The sequence below is a fragment of the Branchiostoma floridae genome, chromosome 12 (assembly GCF_000003815.2).
Source record: "Branchiostoma floridae strain S238N-H82 chromosome 12, Bfl_VNyyK, whole genome shotgun sequence".
Taxonomy (NCBI): Eukaryota; Metazoa; Chordata; class Leptocardii; order Amphioxiformes; family Branchiostomatidae; genus Branchiostoma; species Branchiostoma floridae.
Genome location: NC_049990.1, coordinates 11,935,229 through 11,958,077, shown reverse-complemented (window position 1 = coordinate 11,958,077; position 22,849 = coordinate 11,935,229). Strand labels below are relative to the sequence as shown.

At 39.2% G+C, this 22,849-nt stretch overlaps 1 protein-coding gene across 1 annotated transcript in view; it reads right to left on the bottom strand.

The window, feature by feature from the left end:
• LOC118426985 (ferroptosis suppressor protein 1-like) overlaps positions 1–12,336 on the bottom strand; it is a 31,677-nt gene extending 19,341 nt beyond the window's left edge. Inside the window, exons 1-2 of the mRNA XM_035836620.1 lie at positions 12,052–12,336; positions 5,756–6,098 (exon numbers count right to left, since the gene is read on the bottom strand). Coding sequence (XP_035692513.1) covers positions 5,756–5,892 — 137 coding nt within the window. The 5' untranslated portion in view covers positions 5,893–6,098; positions 12,052–12,336. The remainder of the gene's footprint in view (positions 1–5,755; positions 6,099–12,051) is intronic.
• Between the last annotated feature and the right edge of the window lie 10,513 nt (positions 12,337–22,849).

Here is a 22,849-nt window from a genome sequence, read left to right as displayed (position 1 = left end):
TAGGCCTTCATTCATTGAATATAGCCAACTTTTCAAAGATTTGTCTTGTATGCTTTGCCTATATATAGATATTTTGATTAATGCCATTAAAGCGCTCAGATATTCCATCAACTCTGAGACATGCACTTCCACGCTTGACGTAATAGCACATTAAATATTGCATAATATCATATTTTTGGATATGCTCATTCCCGACCCTAAAGAAAACGATCACTCAGTATGAGTGCTATACATGAACGATATGTGATCTACTTCTAAGGTGACATTATCGACATTTGTTACTTGTATAATGGTATATCTGATTAAAGAGGCTTCAAGCTAAAGTAAATTCAAGTCACGAACCTATTAAAAACGACATTAGAACCTGAGTGAATTTTCACAAGCTTGTTAACACATGATAGATTGGGTAGATTCATATGCACATACTGTAATGGTAAATTACGATTTTGTATGCGATAGAAACTTCCAGCTTTCCATTCTGATGTTGTATAGCGTGGTAATTGGATCTGCTTTAGACGATTTCGACTCACAGCTTGACGCACAGGTAGAAATTACACTTTTACCCTATTTGAATGTGAATGAAAGGACTACAGAGCAGACTACACAATTGTGCAACAACTTCCTCCAAGATGTGGAATAGAATCTATTAGTACGTAACGGCAATTGGGCGACATACAGAGTTTCATTCTCCCATCCAGACCCCTACTAGCCTGTACTACACGTTCTATCACTGTCAGGAGCTGATTGTATGCCGTTCTACATGGGTAATAATTGTAAAATTCGGCAAAAAAGGGAATATTTGGCAAGGGCAGTTAGTCCCCCTAAGGCCTTCATCACATTTCCAAGCTTTAAGGAAGGCAAAGTATGATATAAAAGACACCAGACTACTCAAGACGTAAAGAAAATAGTGGAGGGCATTATTTGAGTATAAGAAACAGCCCGACCGGGCCCCAGGTGGGATATCCGGAACTGTGACGTTGGATTATTAAGGCTAAGGGGGGCCTCAGGAACGTTGTACGGGAAAATGAACCCTTTGGTGAGTAAACTCCTGGCAAGCTATTCTGCTTATCCTATAGCCATTGTAAATCGTCTGGCAGAGATTGGGCCATTAGGGGGGCTTCTAAAAAAGCTTGATTTTTTTCAGGTTAGGCTACTACAATCTCGTAGGCAGCCTGAGTATTCGTTTTTTCCATACGTTGTGGTTTTCGTTAGTGAACGAGTATGCAATAAACATGACATGATTTCCCATTAGTCAGTGAAGGTTGCAAATTTGTCACAAGCTGCGGGGAGCTTGACATTTTGCCTGAGTAGAATATATTCAATCTCCAAGCAGATCCTACGTATACGGTGCCATAAGATAGTATCAAAGTTGAGTTGAAAGCCGGCCAAAGGGAGTCAGAGCATACACACTCCTAGGCCGGCTTCACTCCTCTGCCAGCTGTTGATACTATCTTATGCTACAATAGGATCTGCTTATAGATTAGAATATTACAGTGCGGCGTCCTTCACAGGGCTATAGAGTGGCGTTCTATGAGGGGGGGGGGGGTGCTGATTTGCAAACTGTAAGGTTCTCTATGCTGGGAAAGGGTGCGACAAAACTCCCTCTCCCAGCATAAAGGAACCTTAGCTTATGTTGAGAATTATGAATAAGCTCCCCAACACCAAAAAAGTTAACATCACCGGACCAGAAGCCACCGAAGGAGGCACATGCATGTAAGAGCCGCAGGCAAGTAATCTGTGTATCTTATACATCTTAACCATGTCAATCATTTCCTGTGATATTTACGTCCCTGAACACATGTATAGCATCTTTCGTTCGTTACTGATTAAGGTCCACATGTGTCATCTTGTTGTCAAAGCATTTAAGGATTAAGGAAGAACCAATTGCAAATGATGAATCGCAAAAAGGTCAAAAGGTGAATTCCCACAAAACAGCCCCGACGATTATATCCCGAAGCTGTCCGTATTCCCCAGGCTGTTGTACGTCCTTCACAATTCCGATGCATATTGGGCACAGATGTTCGGGAGAAAATAATGCCTTTTCTATATCAGACGAAAACAAGCTGCAGTGCACATTTCAGATAACTGCCAACTGTTCCAGGCACGAGCTTTGAGGAATCTTAGCTTCAGGGGAAATGTTAACTAGAAAGACAACAAATAATAAAGCCATAAAAGGGTAGTTATAGAAGGGTAAAAGAACATAAGATTTCAACGGGCTGTAAGAATAACGACAGTCATCAGCTAAGCTACTACTGCAAGTTGATAGAATTCTTTTATAGCCTTGAATTTTGTAAGTGTCTCTGGAGAGGAAGATTGTTTAGCTTGATTTCACGCATTCGTTACAGAGTTGAACTCTTCGTCCTCACAGGGACACTGTGGTAGGCACTGGTGCTAAATGTTGACAAAACTGGTCAGATAAAACTTGTAAGACTAATTTCCCAAAGGTTTACGGTGTCTTCTCCTAATTACTTGTTGGAAACTAATTAACGAAAACAGCGGTGTTTTGTACAATGACTGCTGCAGGCCCTAGCTGTAAGGACGTTTTCCACAAAGGGGCCCGACCGGGCAATACAATACCGGTCAGTTTCGGGAACGAAAAGTACAATATAAAGAAAAACATAAAACGGACAAAAAAGAACCCAAAAGCTCGCCTTGTGTATATTTCAAATATTGACGATGACACAAACTTTCCATGGGTAGGAAATGTGACGTAGGGCTTAATTTTCGTATAGAGAGAAATTACACCGAAGCTAAGGAAAGAATGAGCGGCATCAAATAACTGATAGAGAACTACATTGCCATCAATTGTCACAGTGTCATACTGTATATATGCCTGTATATATTGCTATTGGGAACCATATGGCCTCATGTACTTGCAATGCAATTTATTGCCTTAGTTTCAATTCTTTGTTTCAACGAAACAATGTGTATGTCTATAAAAGATACGACTAAGTCCCCAACTATTGCCTTCTCCTGTGTATTGGTTCAAATAGTCCCTTCAATTCATATCCATCCGCACTAATTCCTTTCCTTATCGATTTTGTAAGGATGCAATAATTTCCCCCTACTTTAATTGAATAGAAGAATAGAACACAATACACGCGCATTGACATTGCCGGAAGTGAAGAGATCATAGAGCTAGTTGAACCATCGATGTAGAATGGTGATTTCAGCGGCATATCTACGTTTTTCCTGGATGAAATAGCATTATTGAAAGGAACCCCCGGGCAGGATATGCTCATCTTGACAAATGATGCAATCCCAACTATCTAGTCCCTGTCCTAATAACATTTGGAGGTCCACGATGCTTCCGTTGTGATTAAGGAGTTGCCCTTCTTATCTCTTTCGATGATTAATCTTGCAGACAAATTTCCCAAGAGTTCACGCCCCAATGGTTTGAAGATGAGTTGTTATTTGCAGCTTGTAAACAGGAGGACGAGTGAGGGGGGCTCTAGAAATAGATTGTGATGAGATTTGCGAGAGCGCTGGCACTTCCGGAGAATAATTTAGCGTCTTTTGAAGGGGATTTTGGGACATGACCTCAGTGATGTTATTCAGAAGGGTTCCAATTTTCAACAAAGTCAAATAAAAGGGAAGCCGTAGTTGAACACCAGTCAACTGGATTCTAAAGCTGAATAATTGTTATTGTTCGTAGACTTAGACAAAGTAATTCTGCAGGCAAGGTACCGTTTCATCTGTTTAAATGTCATATCAACATATCTATTGTTGTTTTTTTTCGTAATTTTCTAGAATCTGGTTTTAAAAAATTCGGAGTAACTGTATTCATATGCGACTGATAAACCTCTTCAACAATTGCTAGAATTTTTTAACAAGATTTCGTTTCGAATATTATAAGTGTGGCATTCCCAGTGCATAAACGCAATATCACTTTGTGAACATTTGAAAATTTAGAAATATATCGTTTGCAAAGATGATATTTTGTGATGAAAAGTCCTTTCACTAGATGCCTATTACCAAACATACGTTAATAGAATATGCATTTCAAATCAAAATGTATATGTTTACTGTGCATCACATCATGTACTGAATTGATTTTCGTCACGAAGATAAATGAGGTAGGTCCGTGAGTACTTCAGTACTTTTTATGGCAATTAACCACTACTTACGTGATGAACCTTAAATATTCATCAGACCTTGAAGATGTCTAGTCCCATGATTTCGTTACAATCGATTCCACTTCCTGAATCAGAAAGTAATGGTGCCTTCTACACTACTTTTTTTAGATATAAATCGATTATTATTGATAGACGTCTTTCCATAACGATCTTTAATGTTCTAAAATCAAGTTAAGTAAGAGGACATAATATCTGAATATATTGATAATATGGAAAATGTCGATTATTTTTTTGATAGACGTCTTTCCATAACGATCTTCAATATTCTAAAATCAGGTTAAGTAAGAGGATATAATATCTGAATATATCAATAATATGGAAAATGTCGATGTAATGAGTTTTACTTTAAAAACGAAAACGATGCAATCTATTTCACAGCATGCCTCTTTGATTGTAGGTCAGTCACCCCTATAGAATTTGAAAAATACCAGGCCAGAGTGTGTGGTCTTTAAGAGATAAAGCCCTTCACTGCAGTCTATTCAATCAACGTAGTGGTTTCATTGTTACTTTACATGCAACCACGTAGCAAACGTCCCCAACAATTTATTTATTCATGTAATACATATAGAATTTAAAATTGGATTTTCGAAGTGAACCTTATCTCTAAAAATCATTACAAACTTCTGACGGCAGATGATGTCCTCTTTCTCTCTCTCTGCACAAGTACTTATCTCACACTACGTCACAATTCTCTTGGATATTTCGCATTAATACATAATGGGCTTCTATTCCCCAGAGTATACTTTGGATGGTCCAGGGAATTCCTAAAAAGGTTTTGCCGGGAGAGGTATAGCCGCCGTGTACAAAAAGCTGAGATGTACAGTAACCATTTGTCGATACAGCCTAAAGAAAAAGAGTCATCCTTTCATTATGACTAACACATTCTTTACGATTGGACTTCTTCTAGAAGATGATGATACTGTAAACTGTGGCGAATCTACGTTATACATGCTTAAAAATAGATAATTCTTCCGTTTGCAAAGAGTAAGATGTACAGTAATTATTTGTCGATACAGCCTCAAGAAAAGGAGCCTTCCTTTCGTTCTGGGCCAACACATTATTCTTTACCAATTGCAATGCACTTCTTTAGGAAGATGTTGATACTATAAACTGTGGCAAATCCACTTTATACCATGTCTAAAAATAGACGACTCCTCTGATAAAACGTTCGTTAGAATGAGTTTAAGTATGCAGGCCTAATTCGGCTTACTCACAGCGGGAATAATCTACATTTCTGATTACCATCTCTTTTATATTGAAAGAAGGTTTCTAATGTTTTTGGTTGCCGATGTTTTCCTTCTCTCGTGTGTAGGAATTTAGAACATCTTTTCCCTTCGTGATTCAATGTTATGTAAATAGTCATTTCACACTCAGTGAGTTTTGCACGATCAAGAATAGACGTGATACTAATGCGACATGACATCGTTTCGTGCAATAACAAACAGCATTGTTATAGTAAGCGTTTCGCTTTGCACAATTTCACGTTTTGCCAACAAATCATTCCCGACAATGCAGGTAACGTTAGCTGAGGCATGAATACCTGGCAATCCGATATTTGAATGTGGTACTTGTCCTACTCTAACAACAGCATGTAAGGAACGTTTACAGTTTAAACTTACTTGGACCCTTGGTGACTTCCCCGTCGCTTGCTGTGACGATGGTGATGATGGTGGTGTTGGTGCTGCTTTTGTTTCTTTTCTTGCTCCTTCCTCTTCAAAATACGCGCTATCACCGCCGGCGAGGCTGCGGCAGCCATCTTGGATTTAATAATAGCGTAGGGAAAATCCGTTCGATACAGCGATATTGGGTAGGCTGTCCAGCACCTGGGCTATGCTTCCAGAGGGACGTACAACACGTCAGAAGTGATGTTGGGCTTCGTTGAATAGATTTCTTCAAACACGGAGGCAAGGCAAATTAGAAGAGATGGAACCACGTTCAGTGTCGGAGTCGAATGTAGAAAATCTGTGGAAAAAATCAAAAGGGAAATAACTAACAACTAATTTCATGTAACATTTGATCAATTTGGATCAAGAAAGTCAATTCAAATTGTTGGAACATACCAAAATTTTAGGTCACAATTAAATCTAGAAAAAAAATTAAATGGTTATGGCTTTTCCGGTAGCAATTTTAAGGACGGGGGATGTTCCCTTTTTTTTAGATAAGTCTGAATAAACCGCTCACCCATTTTCAATGTAAGGGTGAATACTGATACGCCCCCTATTAACTTATGGCTGCAGTAATTCTAGTCAATACCGACGTGTTATCTTCAAAGCGATGTGAGAATAGCTTCGCACTTCCCCATACACTGCCTAGACTGTAGCATGGGGATGAAAAGAACTGTTTGGACGGATGCTATCAGTAGGACTTAACAGACGAAGACGAAGAACAGTATTTGTGTTTCCTGATACTACAGTCGAGGCAATTAAGTAGTGCGATGACCCGTAACAGTGTATTACTAGAGGATCCCAAATGTCACACTTTCACATTTATTTAGTCTATCTATTCATTGGTTTGCCTGTATCCTGATACTACGTTTTCACATTTCGAACAGTCTAATTTACGCTTTATAAAGTAGCATCACATTTGGGGCATATACTAGCAAGTCGAGTCTTTCTTTGCTGCCTATAACAAAATATAACTCTTGGAACACTATAATTCGTTTCGTACACAATACTAATGATAATAATTATTTTATCAGAATCACATCTTCGAAAAGTTAAAAAAAAATTTTAATCTGCGCTGCTTTGTGACAAAGGAAAAAAACAAACAAGACCCTCCATGAAGTCCCTACATTCCAACTACACTACCGTGCTGCACGATGAATAAAGCATCAACCATCAGTAAAGAAATGTACCAAACACATCCCTGAGATTGCAACCGGAATGTCCCTTTCCAGTCCACAGACGTTTGAAGTGATGACAGATGACCAGTCTGGTGGAAATCTAATCCCAGGCTATCATGGATCGATAGAACTGCAGCGTCTCCGTCATTGTCCAACACCATTGCCAAAACCAATCATTCAAACTCCAACGGCTAATCGAATGTCTGCAGAAAGTGCTGTTGGAGAGTCATTGCCACCAACGTTGAAGGACCTTGTCCTTGAGCACGTTCAAAGTTCCGTCAACATTCTACAAAGGACACGCATGGCTAAAGTTTAATTGAATCTAATAGACAACCATCCAATGCAATGACTCTTACCTTACCTTACCAGCGCATAGGTCTGTATCTATAAGTATTGTATACGCTGGAAACCGCCTCATGGCGTAACACACCAGGTTTGTGCTATTGTACAAGCTGCATATTCAAACAGATTGATCCATAGTGGTCGCATTGCGCTTTCTACAAATGGTTTGACTTACATAATTCTCAGTGAAAATCTACACCCTTTAAAACCAATCAGTTTCGTGTGTCCATTATCACCTCTTAGTCAAATCCACGCAATACGTGAACTGTTAGTTAAAATTGCTTCCAGGAGTTCGTCTATAATACCAGATATATGAGCCATCATGTTTGTAAGTTTAAGACGTCATCCCTTGCGACCTCATTCTATCTTTAAGTCCTAACATGTTTTCGAAAAGCTGTGCTCAAGGGATTTTATGAGCTGCCTGCCACGTTTGCTGGTGGTATTGGTTTACAAATTTACAAACTAGCAGAAGGTAGTCAATATATAATTTTCTTGCGTGCGTGCGAAGTTCACGCTTGCTTCCCCTGAGAGAGAGCTTACATAACGCCTGGAAACTGTATCAGTCAAAGTCAACGTCAGAGAGCACAGATCTAGAGTGTCCTTCGGCAATCTTTAATCATGAAATATGTATGTCAATAGAAATCCCTACAGACTGAAGATTTAGATTTTACTGATATCGAGCATACAATAAACCGATTTTCATGCAACATCAGTACGTCAAAATTTTTTATATTTGACATAGGATTGAGAGATCATTTATCTTGAATAATTGCGAAATAAACTGTGGCTACAACTTTTAAGTCTGTTATTATGTTATGAAATACATAAAAATTGCCATCTATCAGCCAGTGAAATCAAGCGTGCCTAAACTTGATGCTTCTGGCTTAGAAAGAAGAGATGCTGCTATACAGTTATCGCTATGGGCCGCTCTTCATCTTCATGATGGTAACACCATGGCCAGGCTCTACGAACTTGATTTTTTAATAACAATGGTAGAAAGAAATTGCGATCTATACCCTTGCGTGCCCCTCTGCCGTGCAGTAAAGTTCGTTGACCTAAGGCCATGCAGGACGTGACACAGAGTCCGTAAGGTGCTTCTATATTAAGTGCTCTTATCTACTATCAAGATAAGAGTACATTGACGTGTTTGAGATTTTAAGTATTTGCCGACATTCTTTCTTCAGAGATAGATACAAATTGAACTGACCTTTTGTAGCGTGCCATAGGACTTTTTCATAAGCTAAGTGACGTGTATCATTCATTCAGCCATACATACTCAACCCTAGTTACCTTCGTCAAGAAGGTTATATTAAAATGCTAATGCTTCTACGAAAGAATAGATAGTCATCTTTGGCGAGTTGAATATGGCAAATGGCATGATCAACGATGAGAAATGCATTATATAACCACTTTAAATGGTAATATAAGATTTTAGATAACAAATACTAGTAATAGTGTTCGTGTCTTTATGTATACAAATTCAGGCACGTTATAATTAAGATATGTCAATATTCCGTACGTGCATGACAGCTGCATGCATATACATGTAATAGCTAGACTCACTTTTCTCCATCGCAACTGACGTGTCAAGCGATACTTTATCTGCAAGTTATTGATTTTCCTTATTCACTGTATTAAGACTTGATTATTTATCACATTTATTTAGCCCTGAATAGTATTTTAGGACAGAAAACGTGATAGTTGGAAAAGTTGTGATAACTTGGATTTTAGCTGTTATTTCAATAACTAGAATGAGATATACAGAATGTCTCTATTAGTGAAATAATGTGTTAGTACCCCACTAACACATTATTTTACTAGAAAGAGATATACAGAATGTCTCTATTAGTGAAATAATGTGTTAGTATCCCACTATCACATTATTTTACTAGTAAGAATGGTAAGAAATTAAATTGAATCTACTGGTAAAATAATATGATATGATTGTGTCAACCCTTATCACAAGTGAAAGTAGTTAACACGTTTTTCGACAGAAACACTTTTTGGAACTAAAATAATGTGATAAATATACCGGGCTCTGTATTAACTAGCCTATAGGAGTCAAGTCACGGGCCCCCTTGTGCTAAATAGGTCCTGTTAGGTCCCAACCAATTAGAAAGCTTTTAACATAGAGAGAAGTTAAAGATCATGGATTACCGGAAGCGTTACTGGTTTTACAAATGAAGCTGTTACTTGTCATAGATAGTGTATACAATGCTAATTGGTCTGCGAAGTGCAAATTTATCCCTTTTACTTCTTTAGCTATTTAACTCTAAGTTCAACGCGTAAGTAACCCACGGGTGTTTGCACTATAGGAAAGAATGGACAGTACCTATCATAAAATGGCTGACTTCCAAAAAGGGCAGTCTGTGGTGTTGAAATAAATGCTACATAAGACGTTGAATGTCTGCCAAATGCGAAATTCAAAGGAGTATAAAATATCAAAGAAGCGTTTTCCAATAGTTATTTGGCATGCTTTTACGGCATTTGTAGTCCAAAGAACACCAGAGATAAATGACAAGGCTAGTTTCAAAGAGACCGAATGTGACGTGAGAAATGAGAGTCTTTGTCACGAGGCCGGAGTAAAATGCTGTGCTATTACAGCAAATGCTAAAAGCCACGGGGTAGTGAGCTGTGACGACCAGGCCACAAATTCTACCTTCCGTGAAGGTCGAAAGTACACGTTCTTTGTTTTATGAATGTAATGTGGAGGAAGTGAAACTAGTAGAGCATTAATGTTTTCTATCCCGGAGCCACTAAATTGGTATGACTTCTTGAACTGGGTGGAAGTACATAGGAACGTGTTTGAAATGAATTATTTCTCTTCGTAAACTACTAGTATATTCTTAGATGGATGATTCTACATCTGATTCCGATAAAAATCAATCAGCAAATGTCACGGATTCGAGTTTTGTCCCTGGCACTTGGTCAAAGTCATGTCCGCAAGCCAACAAAAATGCTACAGCATCATATTCAAGCTGCATATCTTGACAGATCTATTTGATCAGGTCAAACCGGAAAGAACCCCTACCTTTTTTCGGAAATTGTTGTGAGGCTGTCCTCAAGATCATTGTTATCAGTCACTTCATTCTGCATCTTTATATATAGTCTTTGGAAAGTCCCATATTGCATTCAGTCTTTCCTCAAAATACGGGACCTCAATTTAACGTACTACCCGATGGACGTCACCGCAATAGCGCAACAGGACCTCTAGGCTCTGGGCCAACTCGTTCGCTATGCCACACCAACGTCAAAAAGATTTCCACGCTCGTTTGCTAAATATCACTGCTTAAAGATATAACAGTTAACTATCAAACGTTACGCCCCCCTCCCCATGCCATCGCTCACCTGAATCAGACTAGCACAAACCGTTTATGGGGGAAGTTTGGCAATTAGCAGGATTCATGTATGCCCGCCCTTACTGGAAAACTGCCAGTGCCCAACAACAGCATGGGTGACAAAAGCTGAGGATCGGTGAGGAATTGACCGAGAGAATCAATAGAACTACTGTCAAAAATAGGGAAGCTACACGATACTCTGTTGACGGTATTTCTAGAACCCCCTTTGAAGCCAAATGTGTTATCAGAGGAATCTGAAGCCCCAGGTTTTCAAATTGCTAACGTTGGATAGACAGCAGTATGCAGGTTTGTTTTATTACCGGCGCAACAAAAAGTAAAGTGACTTTCGAATAGTCTACTATACACCACAAAGTCTAAATACAAAGCAAATCTCAAATTCTGCCCAATAGGCAATAAATGCTAGCCTTAGTAAATCTGCATCATCCTATTAGAGCATGTGGGCCTAATCATAGGTTTCATTATCGCCTCTGATTGATGTAAATGCAATTTTAATGTATTTACCTATTTTTACATTGTGAGAGTAGTCACACATAAAGATATATCCAAATATACACATGTGGATAACACTGGATATACCTACAGTATATAATAGGTCGGCTTGCTGCTCTATCCGATGATTTATTGTTAATATTCTCCCACCATACCCCTTTGCCCCTCTACAAAAACTGTCCTATTTGCCATGTAGGTTACTATATGGCGGTGAAACGACCCGACAGTTTGCAGACGTCAATGCGATGTCAAAGGTCTCAAAAACCGTTTCTGCAGATCGTTTCAGTCAGGAGCTAAGGCTTAAACTGCACTCTCTGCAAGATTAAGGAATAAAGTGAGGTACATGCTCTCAAGTAAGGACTGAGACTTCTTCAAAGAAAATCAATGAAGAGTGAAGAGTCTTAAATGTCAATGGGGTGGAGGTCACAATCTTTATGGAGCGCGAATAACCCTTGCACAATAGTCCATACTCCTAGCTATGCTTGACTGGTAACGACTATCATGTGGCTTGAATGTGTAAACTGTTACATTGCATTGGCGAAATCACCCACTCACAAATATTCTTAGACACATTTTAAAATATCTTTAAAAAGCTTCTGTGACGCTAACATTTCAATTCATGTAGACATAAAAATATGTAAAAAGGTGAATCTGATACAACAACAATCGAGGAAAATGATAATTGTGTCTCGCCTGTCTACTACACTTTTTTTACCAGAGACATAAAAGGTTTTCATGCCAGCTCCGTCCTCTATTCAACATCAAAACAAGATTATAGATATTGTTAGTGGGTAGCACCTTGCTGAATCATTAAAGGTTAAAGAAGTAATATAATATGTGAAAACTATCAGAGCGTTGACCATGTAAAAGTAAATGTACTCACCATATACGAGGTAATTCAGTGTGAGTTGACTGATTTTACACCGGTTCGCCGGAGAATGTTACCACAGACGACTCTTCCCCTGCATATGCACTGAATCGAACACCGGGAATCTGCTGCGGTACGTTTACAACTACGGGGTGCCTTGGCAATAATTTGTTATCGTATATCATTGTGCCGAAAATAGATTTATGACATCGGAGACAAGAGAACTGCTGGTTGTACAGACGTCACTGATACGTATCAAGTATTTATCAACATCACATGGCGGTCTTACGATTTGTTAGAGGTATTCGAACAATGCAAACTATATACCTGTCAGGCAAACGGAGTAGACACGTACACAAAGGGTTAGGTACTCTTCAGGGATTGGTTAGAAGGACCATACGTACATGTATTGATGACACGCGGTAGTTACGTGCTGTTATAGTCGCCAACTACTTACGTGTCATTCATTGAACCTTTCATGACGTCAGAATGGATTTCGTGAAAGTGGGCATCACGTATATGGATATGCTGGTACTAAAACAGTGTAATCATTGTTATGGCATAATCACTGTCGACGTCGACCCTTGTATATCATAAATCATATATAAAAGGATAATATAAGTTTTATTCCATTATAATGGCAGTTGAAGTTTCCCTTAACAAAATTGTAACTCTAGACATAATCTGCACCCCCATCAATTAGTTGTTATTCTGATTCAGATCACTGCAGATAGTCCATTCCTTGTACTGCATAGGAAAGATTCTAATGTAATTGAAACTCCCACTCAGTCGGTTCATGTGTTTCGAGTCAAGTTTAATCACCCACTAAAATGTTCTCCTAATCAATATAACATTGGTCGCCATGAAGAATAACATGGAGTCATCACAATAAATAAGGTTTCACGTGTCGTCAGAAAAAGAAATCTTACCTTGATACTGCGATATGCCTACAGCACTTCTATATTCATTCATGATATGATTTATATAGACATAGACATTATCTCAGATGTAATTTGTCCAATGGATTCCAAAAAAGCTTTTGGATGTCTAACCAAATTCAAATCGACCAGTGCTAAATGATCATAGGATCTGCCAAGAGAAGTAAGGCTGCTGTTTTCCTCACATAGCACATAGCACGCAGTATCGTTAAATGCGTGACCCAAAAGTGCCAAAGGCTGTAAACCAGGAGAGTGGCATGGAGTGCAGATTTATCATTAATACTTGGCATTATCAGTGACAGTATACTGAACCCGGAGTCACGCTAACAACTCGTGCTGGTGAATGTCTATTACGTCACAGAGCCAATCAATAAAGGTCTTAGTTTGACCCAGTTGTAAACAACACCGTACTCTAGGTGATTTATATTTTATAATTACCTTTCAATTGGGTCACAAGAACCGCCAACAACCTATCGTTTGTTGACTCGAGATAACTTGGTTTTACTTCTTTTTTCAGATGTCCATTGGAATGAAAACTTTCTTCTTACCAATGCAGGCATCTTCCAGGGACAGATGATAGTCTTAGAAGCACATATGGATGTCGCAATGTGAGATAACAGGAAGATAACAGGAAGATCTATAATACTGGCCATAGGTGGTCCTAGCTAGGACAGGGCCACCCTACATATGGCTCTGATAAGAGTTCAGTAAAGGGGCAGATCCCAGATCTGTCCACATCATTTCTGACCAGGCGACCAAAGAGTGAACGTCTCATCTTTTGCTCCCCTACAATACCAAAGAAAGGCATCTTACGCGTTGCATCGTACACTTCATTCATACCAGATACTTACAGATGACTGAATACTGGAACCATGGTGTACGTGTACTGTGTGATGTGGGCATACGTACAGAGCTATAGTTAGCGTGGCTTTACTTTATGTTCTCTGTGTTTATCTCTCTCCATTACCAAACATCGATGCCTCCTATCTGTTTAGGATCTTGCCGGGGCCTCTAAGAGCTACGTGCTAAGTTACCGACTCATAGGATGGACACACGCAACTGTGATGAAAATAGATCACGAGTGAGGATGACAAAGTGACGCAATAAACTATATGTAGGTCAATATTTATCAAATTTTATCAATAATAGTTGTAAGGTATCAAATTTTGGCATGAAAGATGTAAAGTGGTGTTAAAATGTCAGTGACCGCTCCTTGCTTGATCTTTTGAAAGGGAGATACGGAAATAGCGGAAAAGTCAATTACGTAAGATTATCCATTGTAATCTGATGGATATTTCATGGTAGAACTGTCATACTGGAAATAAGTTCACGTGACCAATGTTTAGAAAAGCCCAAGAGGTCGCCCAATATGTAAATCCGAAGATCAGATCTTCAACACACTCAAAAGGTCTGGAGGTCTCCAGAACCAACTGGAGGGAGTGTGCCCAGGACAGACCAACTTGGTGCGAACTTTCGATGTCTGTAGCCCATGTGCATCAAACTGATGCCTGCGTATGATTGATTGATTGATTGATAGATAGTGAATACTACACGCCTACGCAGATTTTCCCCTTAATTAGCAGCGTTGCATCTTACGCTTCATCTTTGCAGGATCCCTACGGATGACTGAAAAGTATCATCAATTTTAACAGCCGACTCAAAAGAATATGTATTATGACGCATATATCTTAGAGGATGGTCAATGAACCAATTGGATGGCCAATGAACCCATTGCATTCCATACATCATTGTCAAATTTTATTCCTGGAATTTTTAAGGTCAGTTACCATTGGTCAAAGTGATGACTGTATCTATCATTGAAGGAGAAGAGGACGAAAGTAACCACTCTAGAGACTACCATTTTCATTTTCACTATCAATTCTTGAGTTTCTTGAGCAGCAAATCCAGTTAGTTGAGTTTTTAGACTTTTGTCCAAGACGTTTATTTTTTCAGATAAATATCTAATAATTATTGGGGGGGGGGGGGTCGAGAAGTATCGTGGCCAATAAATTTTTTTTTACTCTTTTATACATCATCAACGCTCATATCCATTATGTTATGCAATATGCTTTTTTTGCAATTATGATTAATATATTATACACTCTGAAATATGTCAAAAATACTTCAAAACTTTCCAAGGTGAGAACGATGCGCACGAAAATGTACAAGTAAAAACTTGACACTGAAAGTTTTGAGATAATAGTATAAACGATCAATCAAAGGTATCAGAGTTTATCTGGAATGCGGCTGGTCTCCTAGTTAAGTAAGAACACGACTTCCTGGCGTCTGTACACCGATCCCTCATGCATTATGTATCCAGGCTGAGGATAAAGTGCTTCGTGACTCCACATAATCAAGTTACACACTAATACCGTCAGACGTATGCACTAATGGCCCGAAGCAAAGAGGTTAATTTTTCCTGCATCAGAAGTTAGAGCAGTGCAATCTCGCTGGAAATTACACATATTACCAATAGATGTAACGGTGGAGATAGCTTCAAGTTGGTTGTTCTTTAATCTATTATACAATAGAGAACGTAGGTAATCTCATTGAAAGACGTTAGGAATAGAAGGGCGGACATGAGAATCAAAATAAATGCCTTTAACGTTTCCCGGAGATAAGGTGCCTTAGAAGTAAACGCAATATCTCTTAAACGATATACCATACAACTCTATTTCACATGCAAGTAGACACACTGATGGCTGATAGGTGTTGATGATTTTTAGCATGAACTAGTTCTTAGCTTACCATAATAGAAGCCATTGAAAATTATATCTTCTCCTAACAGAACTCTTGTTCTCGAAGAAGCAACAAAGACACAGGAAGTCTTTGCGATGACACAAAAAACACGGGTGCTTTAGAAGTAAACGTAATATCTCTTAAACATACACCTCTATTTACATGCACGTAGACACACGTTGGAAACATTCTCTGCTTGATATTTTTCATAAAAAGCATGAGCATTAACCAGCAGGATTGCTGACTGATATAAGACTATGTGCGAGTAGAAAGCTTTAGGTGGTCGTGCTGAATTATAAAACATGTCAGGGTTTTTGTACCACGGAGCTTGAAAATGATGTGTAAGTAGATTCCATGCATTTGAATGACTCGGAAAATAATTAGAAACGACTTTGCCAGGCTACTAATATTGTAACATGTCACGTCTTACTGATGACTTGAGAGGACATGGCATGGGGGCTAACTGGGTGCTGCTAATATACGATTATTAAAACTGCTGACGACATCAACGTTGCCTTGCATGCAAGCACAAATTTGGGATATTCAAGTTACAAAAGTCTGCAAGTCTTCTCAATTTTTTATGTGTGCCCATTGTTTGTGCCCATAATACAGGCTGTATTACCGACAATCATAATCCTAGAAATATTACAAACTAATCCGCACTAGACTTGAGTTGATAATCATCCTGATAAGAATTATCATACCACCTAAAATGAATATGAAGAGCACCTTGTCATTGAACAACCCCTAAAGGTGGAATCTCACTGCACTTTGGGCACCGCGTACCGGCGCAGCACTGAGGGTTTCGACGAATCTCAGAGATAAAGAACGACTTTTCTTACGTTTTGTGTATTTTGTTGTCTTCTAAGTTCCACTTTTACGTATTACGCAATACCTAAATTATAAAAAAAAAAATCGGAAAAAAATAACAAAACAATGCCGCAGTGAACGAAACCCACAGTGCCGAACCGGTGCCCCAAGTGCAGTGAGATACCACCTTATTAGGAATGATAAGTAAGAAAAGCTTTCAGAACGTACCAGTTATGGCCTCCTGTTGTGGTACACAATATCATCCAAACGGATGCCAACGCACAAGATTCCTCAGAATGAAAGACGACTTTCTCCAAGGTTTGCAGCGCTGCAGCTCGGTATTCAACTCACTAGAATGGCATCAGGTGATATGATATAGATTACAAGAGTTGTAAATGTTTGGACTGATCTAAACTGACAGTCACTCAGTCATGACTGAGTAAAAAAGAATATTACTTTCTGACATCTTCCTGAAAACACATTACCACTGCTGCGATTCACCCAAAGCAACGAGCACAAGATATGAACCCACACATAAAATACGGAAGTCTAGATTTTGTTTCTTATGATGGTACCGTTACGTGCTGTTTGATGCATGTTACACACGTTTCAGTGCTAGTACGTACATTTCCTTATTGATTACTTACACCGAAGCGGAAAGAGCGACATGCACCGTGGTTGGAAGATCAATGTAACACGCTGTCCAACAGCATATGTAATTTGTGACTTATCAGTCATTTATCACACATTCCGGTATACTCACAGCTGGGGCCCTGGCCGTAGGGAACAAAGTGTCACAGGACTGCGATTTGTTTTAATCTTTTTAATGCTTTTTCCCTGAAAATTCATATTTCCAGACTTTAATTTCAGTAGATGACGTATTGTTTGCAGATCCTCTTTGAGGTCCTGACCGTAGGGAACAAAGAATCAGAGGAAGGGCACATTTCGGTGATTCACTTTAATCTTTGTGATACGGTTTTTCTTCTGAAAAGTTATAGTTTCAGACTTTAATTTCAGCAGATGACGTATTGTTTGCAGATCACCTTTGAGGCCCTGGCCGTTGGGAACAAAGGATCACAGGAAGGGATCATTTGCCATTTATTTTCATATTTTTCATCCTTTCTCTGAAAATTTATACTTTTAGAATTTAAATTTCAGCAGATGACGTATCGTTTGTAGATCTTTTTTGATACCCTGACCGTTGGGAATAAAGGGTCAAGGTAAGGGCATTTTCTTTGTATCATAATCTTTTATCTGAAAATTGATGCTTTCAAACTTTGACTTCAGCAGATATCGTATTGCATACTTGTACTTTTCAAAAATTGTACAACTCTTCACAACTTTAGATTGCCAGGGTGACAGACATCGAATAATAGATTTTGGATATTTGGTTTCAAAGATGCTGCATGCGAAATACATCGTATGAAATAGTGGACACTGCAGTCTTATGACATGACCCAATTGCAGCCGCACGCTATCAGATTAAAATTGTTTGGGAACTAAGCCTTTTTTTTTAATCTCGGGAATACAAGGGAATCTGTCTATCAAATTGCTAGCTGTGTACTACGCATTGTTTATGTTTCATTGATGTATGATACTTGTAATCTAAGTATCATAGACCATATCAGAGTGTGTATTTTCCTCAGAATTGCAAAGTTTTTATAACAATCTTTTTTAGCCTTACAAAACCATCCGAGTGTTACCTTATAGATCAGGACGATGTAAATCATTCGCTAAAAGCCACCCGACACACGCAAAGAAGGAACCAACAGATGTTAGCTGACTTGAGTTACAAATCATGCAGTACAGTTTAAAGCCGGCAAAGCTGAGAACCTATATTGGAGCTATCAATTCACCCTATAAGTATAACGACCAGACTGCAAGCCTTAGTGCGAAGTTACACATTTTGTAGCCTCCTTCTCGGCCTTTTCGTGGGCGTTTGCGTAATTTGTGGGGGGAGACGTTTACGCCGGGAACTGAAGGTTCCTAGCCTGGGCACCATCCTATTTCTACCGGGGCTCCTTGCACTTGCTGCCCTAAAGATATGTTGAAAATCGAGAATATGTCCCGTCCTCCAACAAACTACATCGCTTCTTCCTTACATTACAAGCTACCAAAAAATCAAGACTATAATAGCATGTCCAGGTAAAAAGATACAAACAATGGAAGCTCTGCTGCTTACCAAGATTATATTCCAGGGGGCCCAAATCGATCTTGACCTTTACAAGTCTTCCTAACACCTACCTACATACAAAATATCATCCTAATCAATGAAGGGATTCTTGAGTTATGCTGACTACAAAAATCCGGAAACACAAACAAACACGAGCATACACACAGACAGACAAACAGACACACACACACACTCGTAACAATATCTCTTTATTTTCGTAGATATAATGATGCAAACGCCCGCAAAAAGGCTGCGAAGGAGGCTACACATTTCGTAGCTGCCCAGGTTACGGTCCGTCTGCCCCGGTAATAGAGGCCATCCGTAATAATTACAGACCAGAGACGGGAAGATCTCTCCGTAACGGGGACTCGCCATTATCTCCGATGTTTCCGATTCTTCTGAAAAACGCTCACGACGTTTTGATGGACTCGATGGCAGAAAAACTAAGCTGCTCGTTTGCTTGTTGGAACATTACAGCTCGGAAGGATACATCATTTGTTTGATGTACGGATTCTTGAATGGGTTCAGAGTGGTCGAAAATGGAAAGCTTTTATGAAAGGTGGTATACAATAAAGTAACATGTGAAAACATTCAATGGCAATATATGATGTTAACAGAAACGGAGAGTGGAAACCGAAGCAGGTATTAGCACGTGTATTAGCGCCACCTTACGAGTTATGTCTGATTTACTAGCAAGGGGCGTGTCAGTAAATCAGACTTAATACGCATGCATACATGAATGACTGAATGAATGACTGGTTTATTAGCGCCAAAACTGTGCGCACATACATGCACATAACATTGCAGCCATACAAGGCTGAATTGTTGTATGATACACAATACATTTGTTAAAAACTTCATTAAGATTCATTTAACAATGACACAATGAAAGGAAGTGTGCTATTTTGGAATCTAGATGACCTGCATCTAAACTGTGAGTAGTTGTCCTTTGTACGTAGTTCCCTCCCATGAACACTACCCCGTTTCGGGGGTAACCATCCAGAGAAAAGTGGGGACTTCGACACAGACAGTGCAAATTTCAAAGACTACGGCGTCTCACGTACAGAGAAGCAAGTGACAGCTGTTCTAGGGCTCTGTCGTAGCCAACACAGTGTCTACCTAGAATTATTCTCTTTCGTACAGCTTCAATACACTTTGACTGGAGAGCGGTGAGGCCTGGATGCCACACAGGGCAAGCATACTCTAGCAACGGTCTTACAAATCCACAGAAAACAAGAGTTGGTTCAATACATGGTTCATTCTGGACAATCAAGAACATGTAATGGTAGATAAAACGATGGAGGTGGAAGAAGAGGCCTTAAAACTTTTCTGTACATATTTTCTGTGCGTGTGATTAAAAGAATGTATCAATATCTGAGGTATACCTTTTTTGTAAGGGATACACGATCACACACTTCTGCAAAGGTAGGGATACCCATGGCTTTTAGAAGAATGAATACAAACAACTAAAGCGTATTTTGAAACAACACCCTCAATGTGCTATTTAGACAAAATATGGAGGAACTTCTAATGGAGAGAGAGAGGCAAAAAGAGGGAGAGAGACAGAGAGAGAGAGAGAGAAGTCAGAAAAGGGGAACTTACGGTAGAAGCAGTCTTTGATAGTGCAGTTCAGAAGCAATATGGTAGGAGACTCTGCTTCTCAGTAACAAGTCTGGCACTTTGTATTTTACATCATATCCCGGTTACTACGCCTTTTTCAAACGGAAAAGTATGCGTCTTACAGCAACATATCTGTATATGTTTGCACATAAACGCTCAGATTGCCACATTGTTATTAGGAGTATTAGTATTATTATTATAACCTCAACACTTTCTTTTCCTGCTACCTGGCTGAATCAAAAAGCACAACTAAAAAGAATATTTCTTTTTTTTATGAATAATGGAAAAGCAAACGAGACAAAGATTGTTATCATTACCAGGAAATATCGTTTCAGTGGGACTGAAAACATTCATACAGAGGGAAAATGCTTACATTGCTCATTAATACCTGAATTATGAATATCAAGTACCAGCATCATAGCTTCCGTCACTTCCGATTGAGACAGATAGCTGTCAACGTTTGCGCACAGGCGAGACCATTACATTTTAGGGTTACACTTTACAGGGCGAGACCATTACATTATAGGGCCTAGGGTTACACTCTATTCTTGGTGAGATTGCTAGTATCGATATCATAGAAATGAATAGGATAGGAAAGCGGTACGTCAACCCCTGGGATGCCAGCAAATGGAATGGCCCGTATTGCCAGTATTGAAACAGATGATAAAAGAAGTTACTAGTTAGGGTCTAGGGTTGAGGGATGGGTGATGATGCCACTTCTTATGATTTTAATTTGCTGCACATTATTTATTTACTACAAGTTCTAGTAACCTTGTACTGCCTGAGGTTACCGAGTTGACCTAGATCTGTCAGCGCCCAAGTGAGCCAAAGCACCGCCACGTATTTAATACCAAGGCGGTGCTTATCGGCTTTGGTTATCTGGTGATTCATTTAGATGTCCAGAAGCACGACAAAATACACCAGTAAGGTTTTCATTGTGTGACATTTTCTGACTTGTTATACTCGTAACGTACACACGTTAGAAAAGTTATTCAAGAGAACATATTGCGATCTCACTGCCAACTGTTGAATATCTGCTTGGAGGGTTATATCTACAGAACCTTAGATGACAAACGCTAAACACTTTCTTACAGTTACACATTGCAAGCGCTGTAAAAGTGTTAGAATTTTTTGCAACTTCTGTTCCCTCTCCTGTAGTGCACTGCTGATTAGTCCAGCGTAAGACCCATGACCTGGTGTTGATTAGCGTAAAGTGTTCTCGTATTGAAATTGATTACAATCTCTCAAAAATGACGATCTATTCACTCTTATATTCTCCACCAATGAGCAGCCGAATTAGAAAAACTCATGTTTATTCATGAGCTGTATTCTCCACCAATGAGCAGCCGAATTAGAAAAACTCATGTTTATTCATGAGCTGTATTCTCCACCAATGAGCGGCCGTATCAGAAAAACTAATGTTTATTCATGAGCTGAAGTCACGTGCAGGTAAAAACTTATAAATACCGTGTCCCGGACTGACTTCCGTGGCGGTGGAAGTTTCAGTAGTACGTTCTGCGAGCAAAACGGACCTCCGGTGATTTTCTCTCCAGTAATTGTTGGTGGAAATTGGTTATTACAGTGAAGAGGCCAATCCGGGAGGAACGTTTGGGCAGAGCACGTCTGCAGTATAGTATACATTCACGGTATGTGTTCAATTTTCAGATTGTCTCAACTTGTTGTAACTTTTCTTCACTTTGTATTACTCGATCAAGTTATCTTTATTTTCAACTGGGAGAAAGTATTGTAATATGACTTTCGTATGGCGCACATTTGTTGTAGCTTCAAGGGTGGGGGTCCTTTAGGAGATTTTCAGCAACAGCAAAACAAAATGTTATAGTTATCAATATCGTTTCACAACTTTGTGTAGACTGTACATAGAGTCTGCAGAGTTTCCTAATGTCGACACAAAATATGATTTATGTATACTTTCCACTCTTATCAGGATGGATACAGTATAATATTTATGTAATCTGAATCTGGGCGTATTCAGGTACGTCAATGATAGTTTCAAGGTTGGCCGGTTATATGTAAATATCTTCAACAAACTGATGTCCAAATTCAATATTTCTCGAAACTTCTAGCTTGCGTTCTTTACCAGGTAGAACAGAAATGGACAAGATCGATGTGTGCCATTCCTTGACGTGAGTGCAAACATGTTTGTACTAGAAAAGCAAACAGTTCCAAATGCCCAGGAGAGCCCACCTCCTGCCACACATGTGAGCGGGAATGCCGTATGGGGCCCCGTAGGACTGAGGATCTAGGAAAGGGTTTCAAGATGGACAGTTTATATCAATCACAGAATGATAACGTATCTACTCGTCGGATTAACGGTTTGGGTGTAATCCAAAACTTTAAGCTGCTTAAAGGTTCTGTCACAGAATCTTAGTCCTGACTTTTGAAACTCGTAAAACAGTATATATACGTAGAACTCAATAGCGAGAACAATGTTCAACACTTACAATAGTAGCACCATGTTTGAGGACCGCAGTTTGTTTATCTATTTCCTTGTTTTCTTTCCAACAGCTAAAGC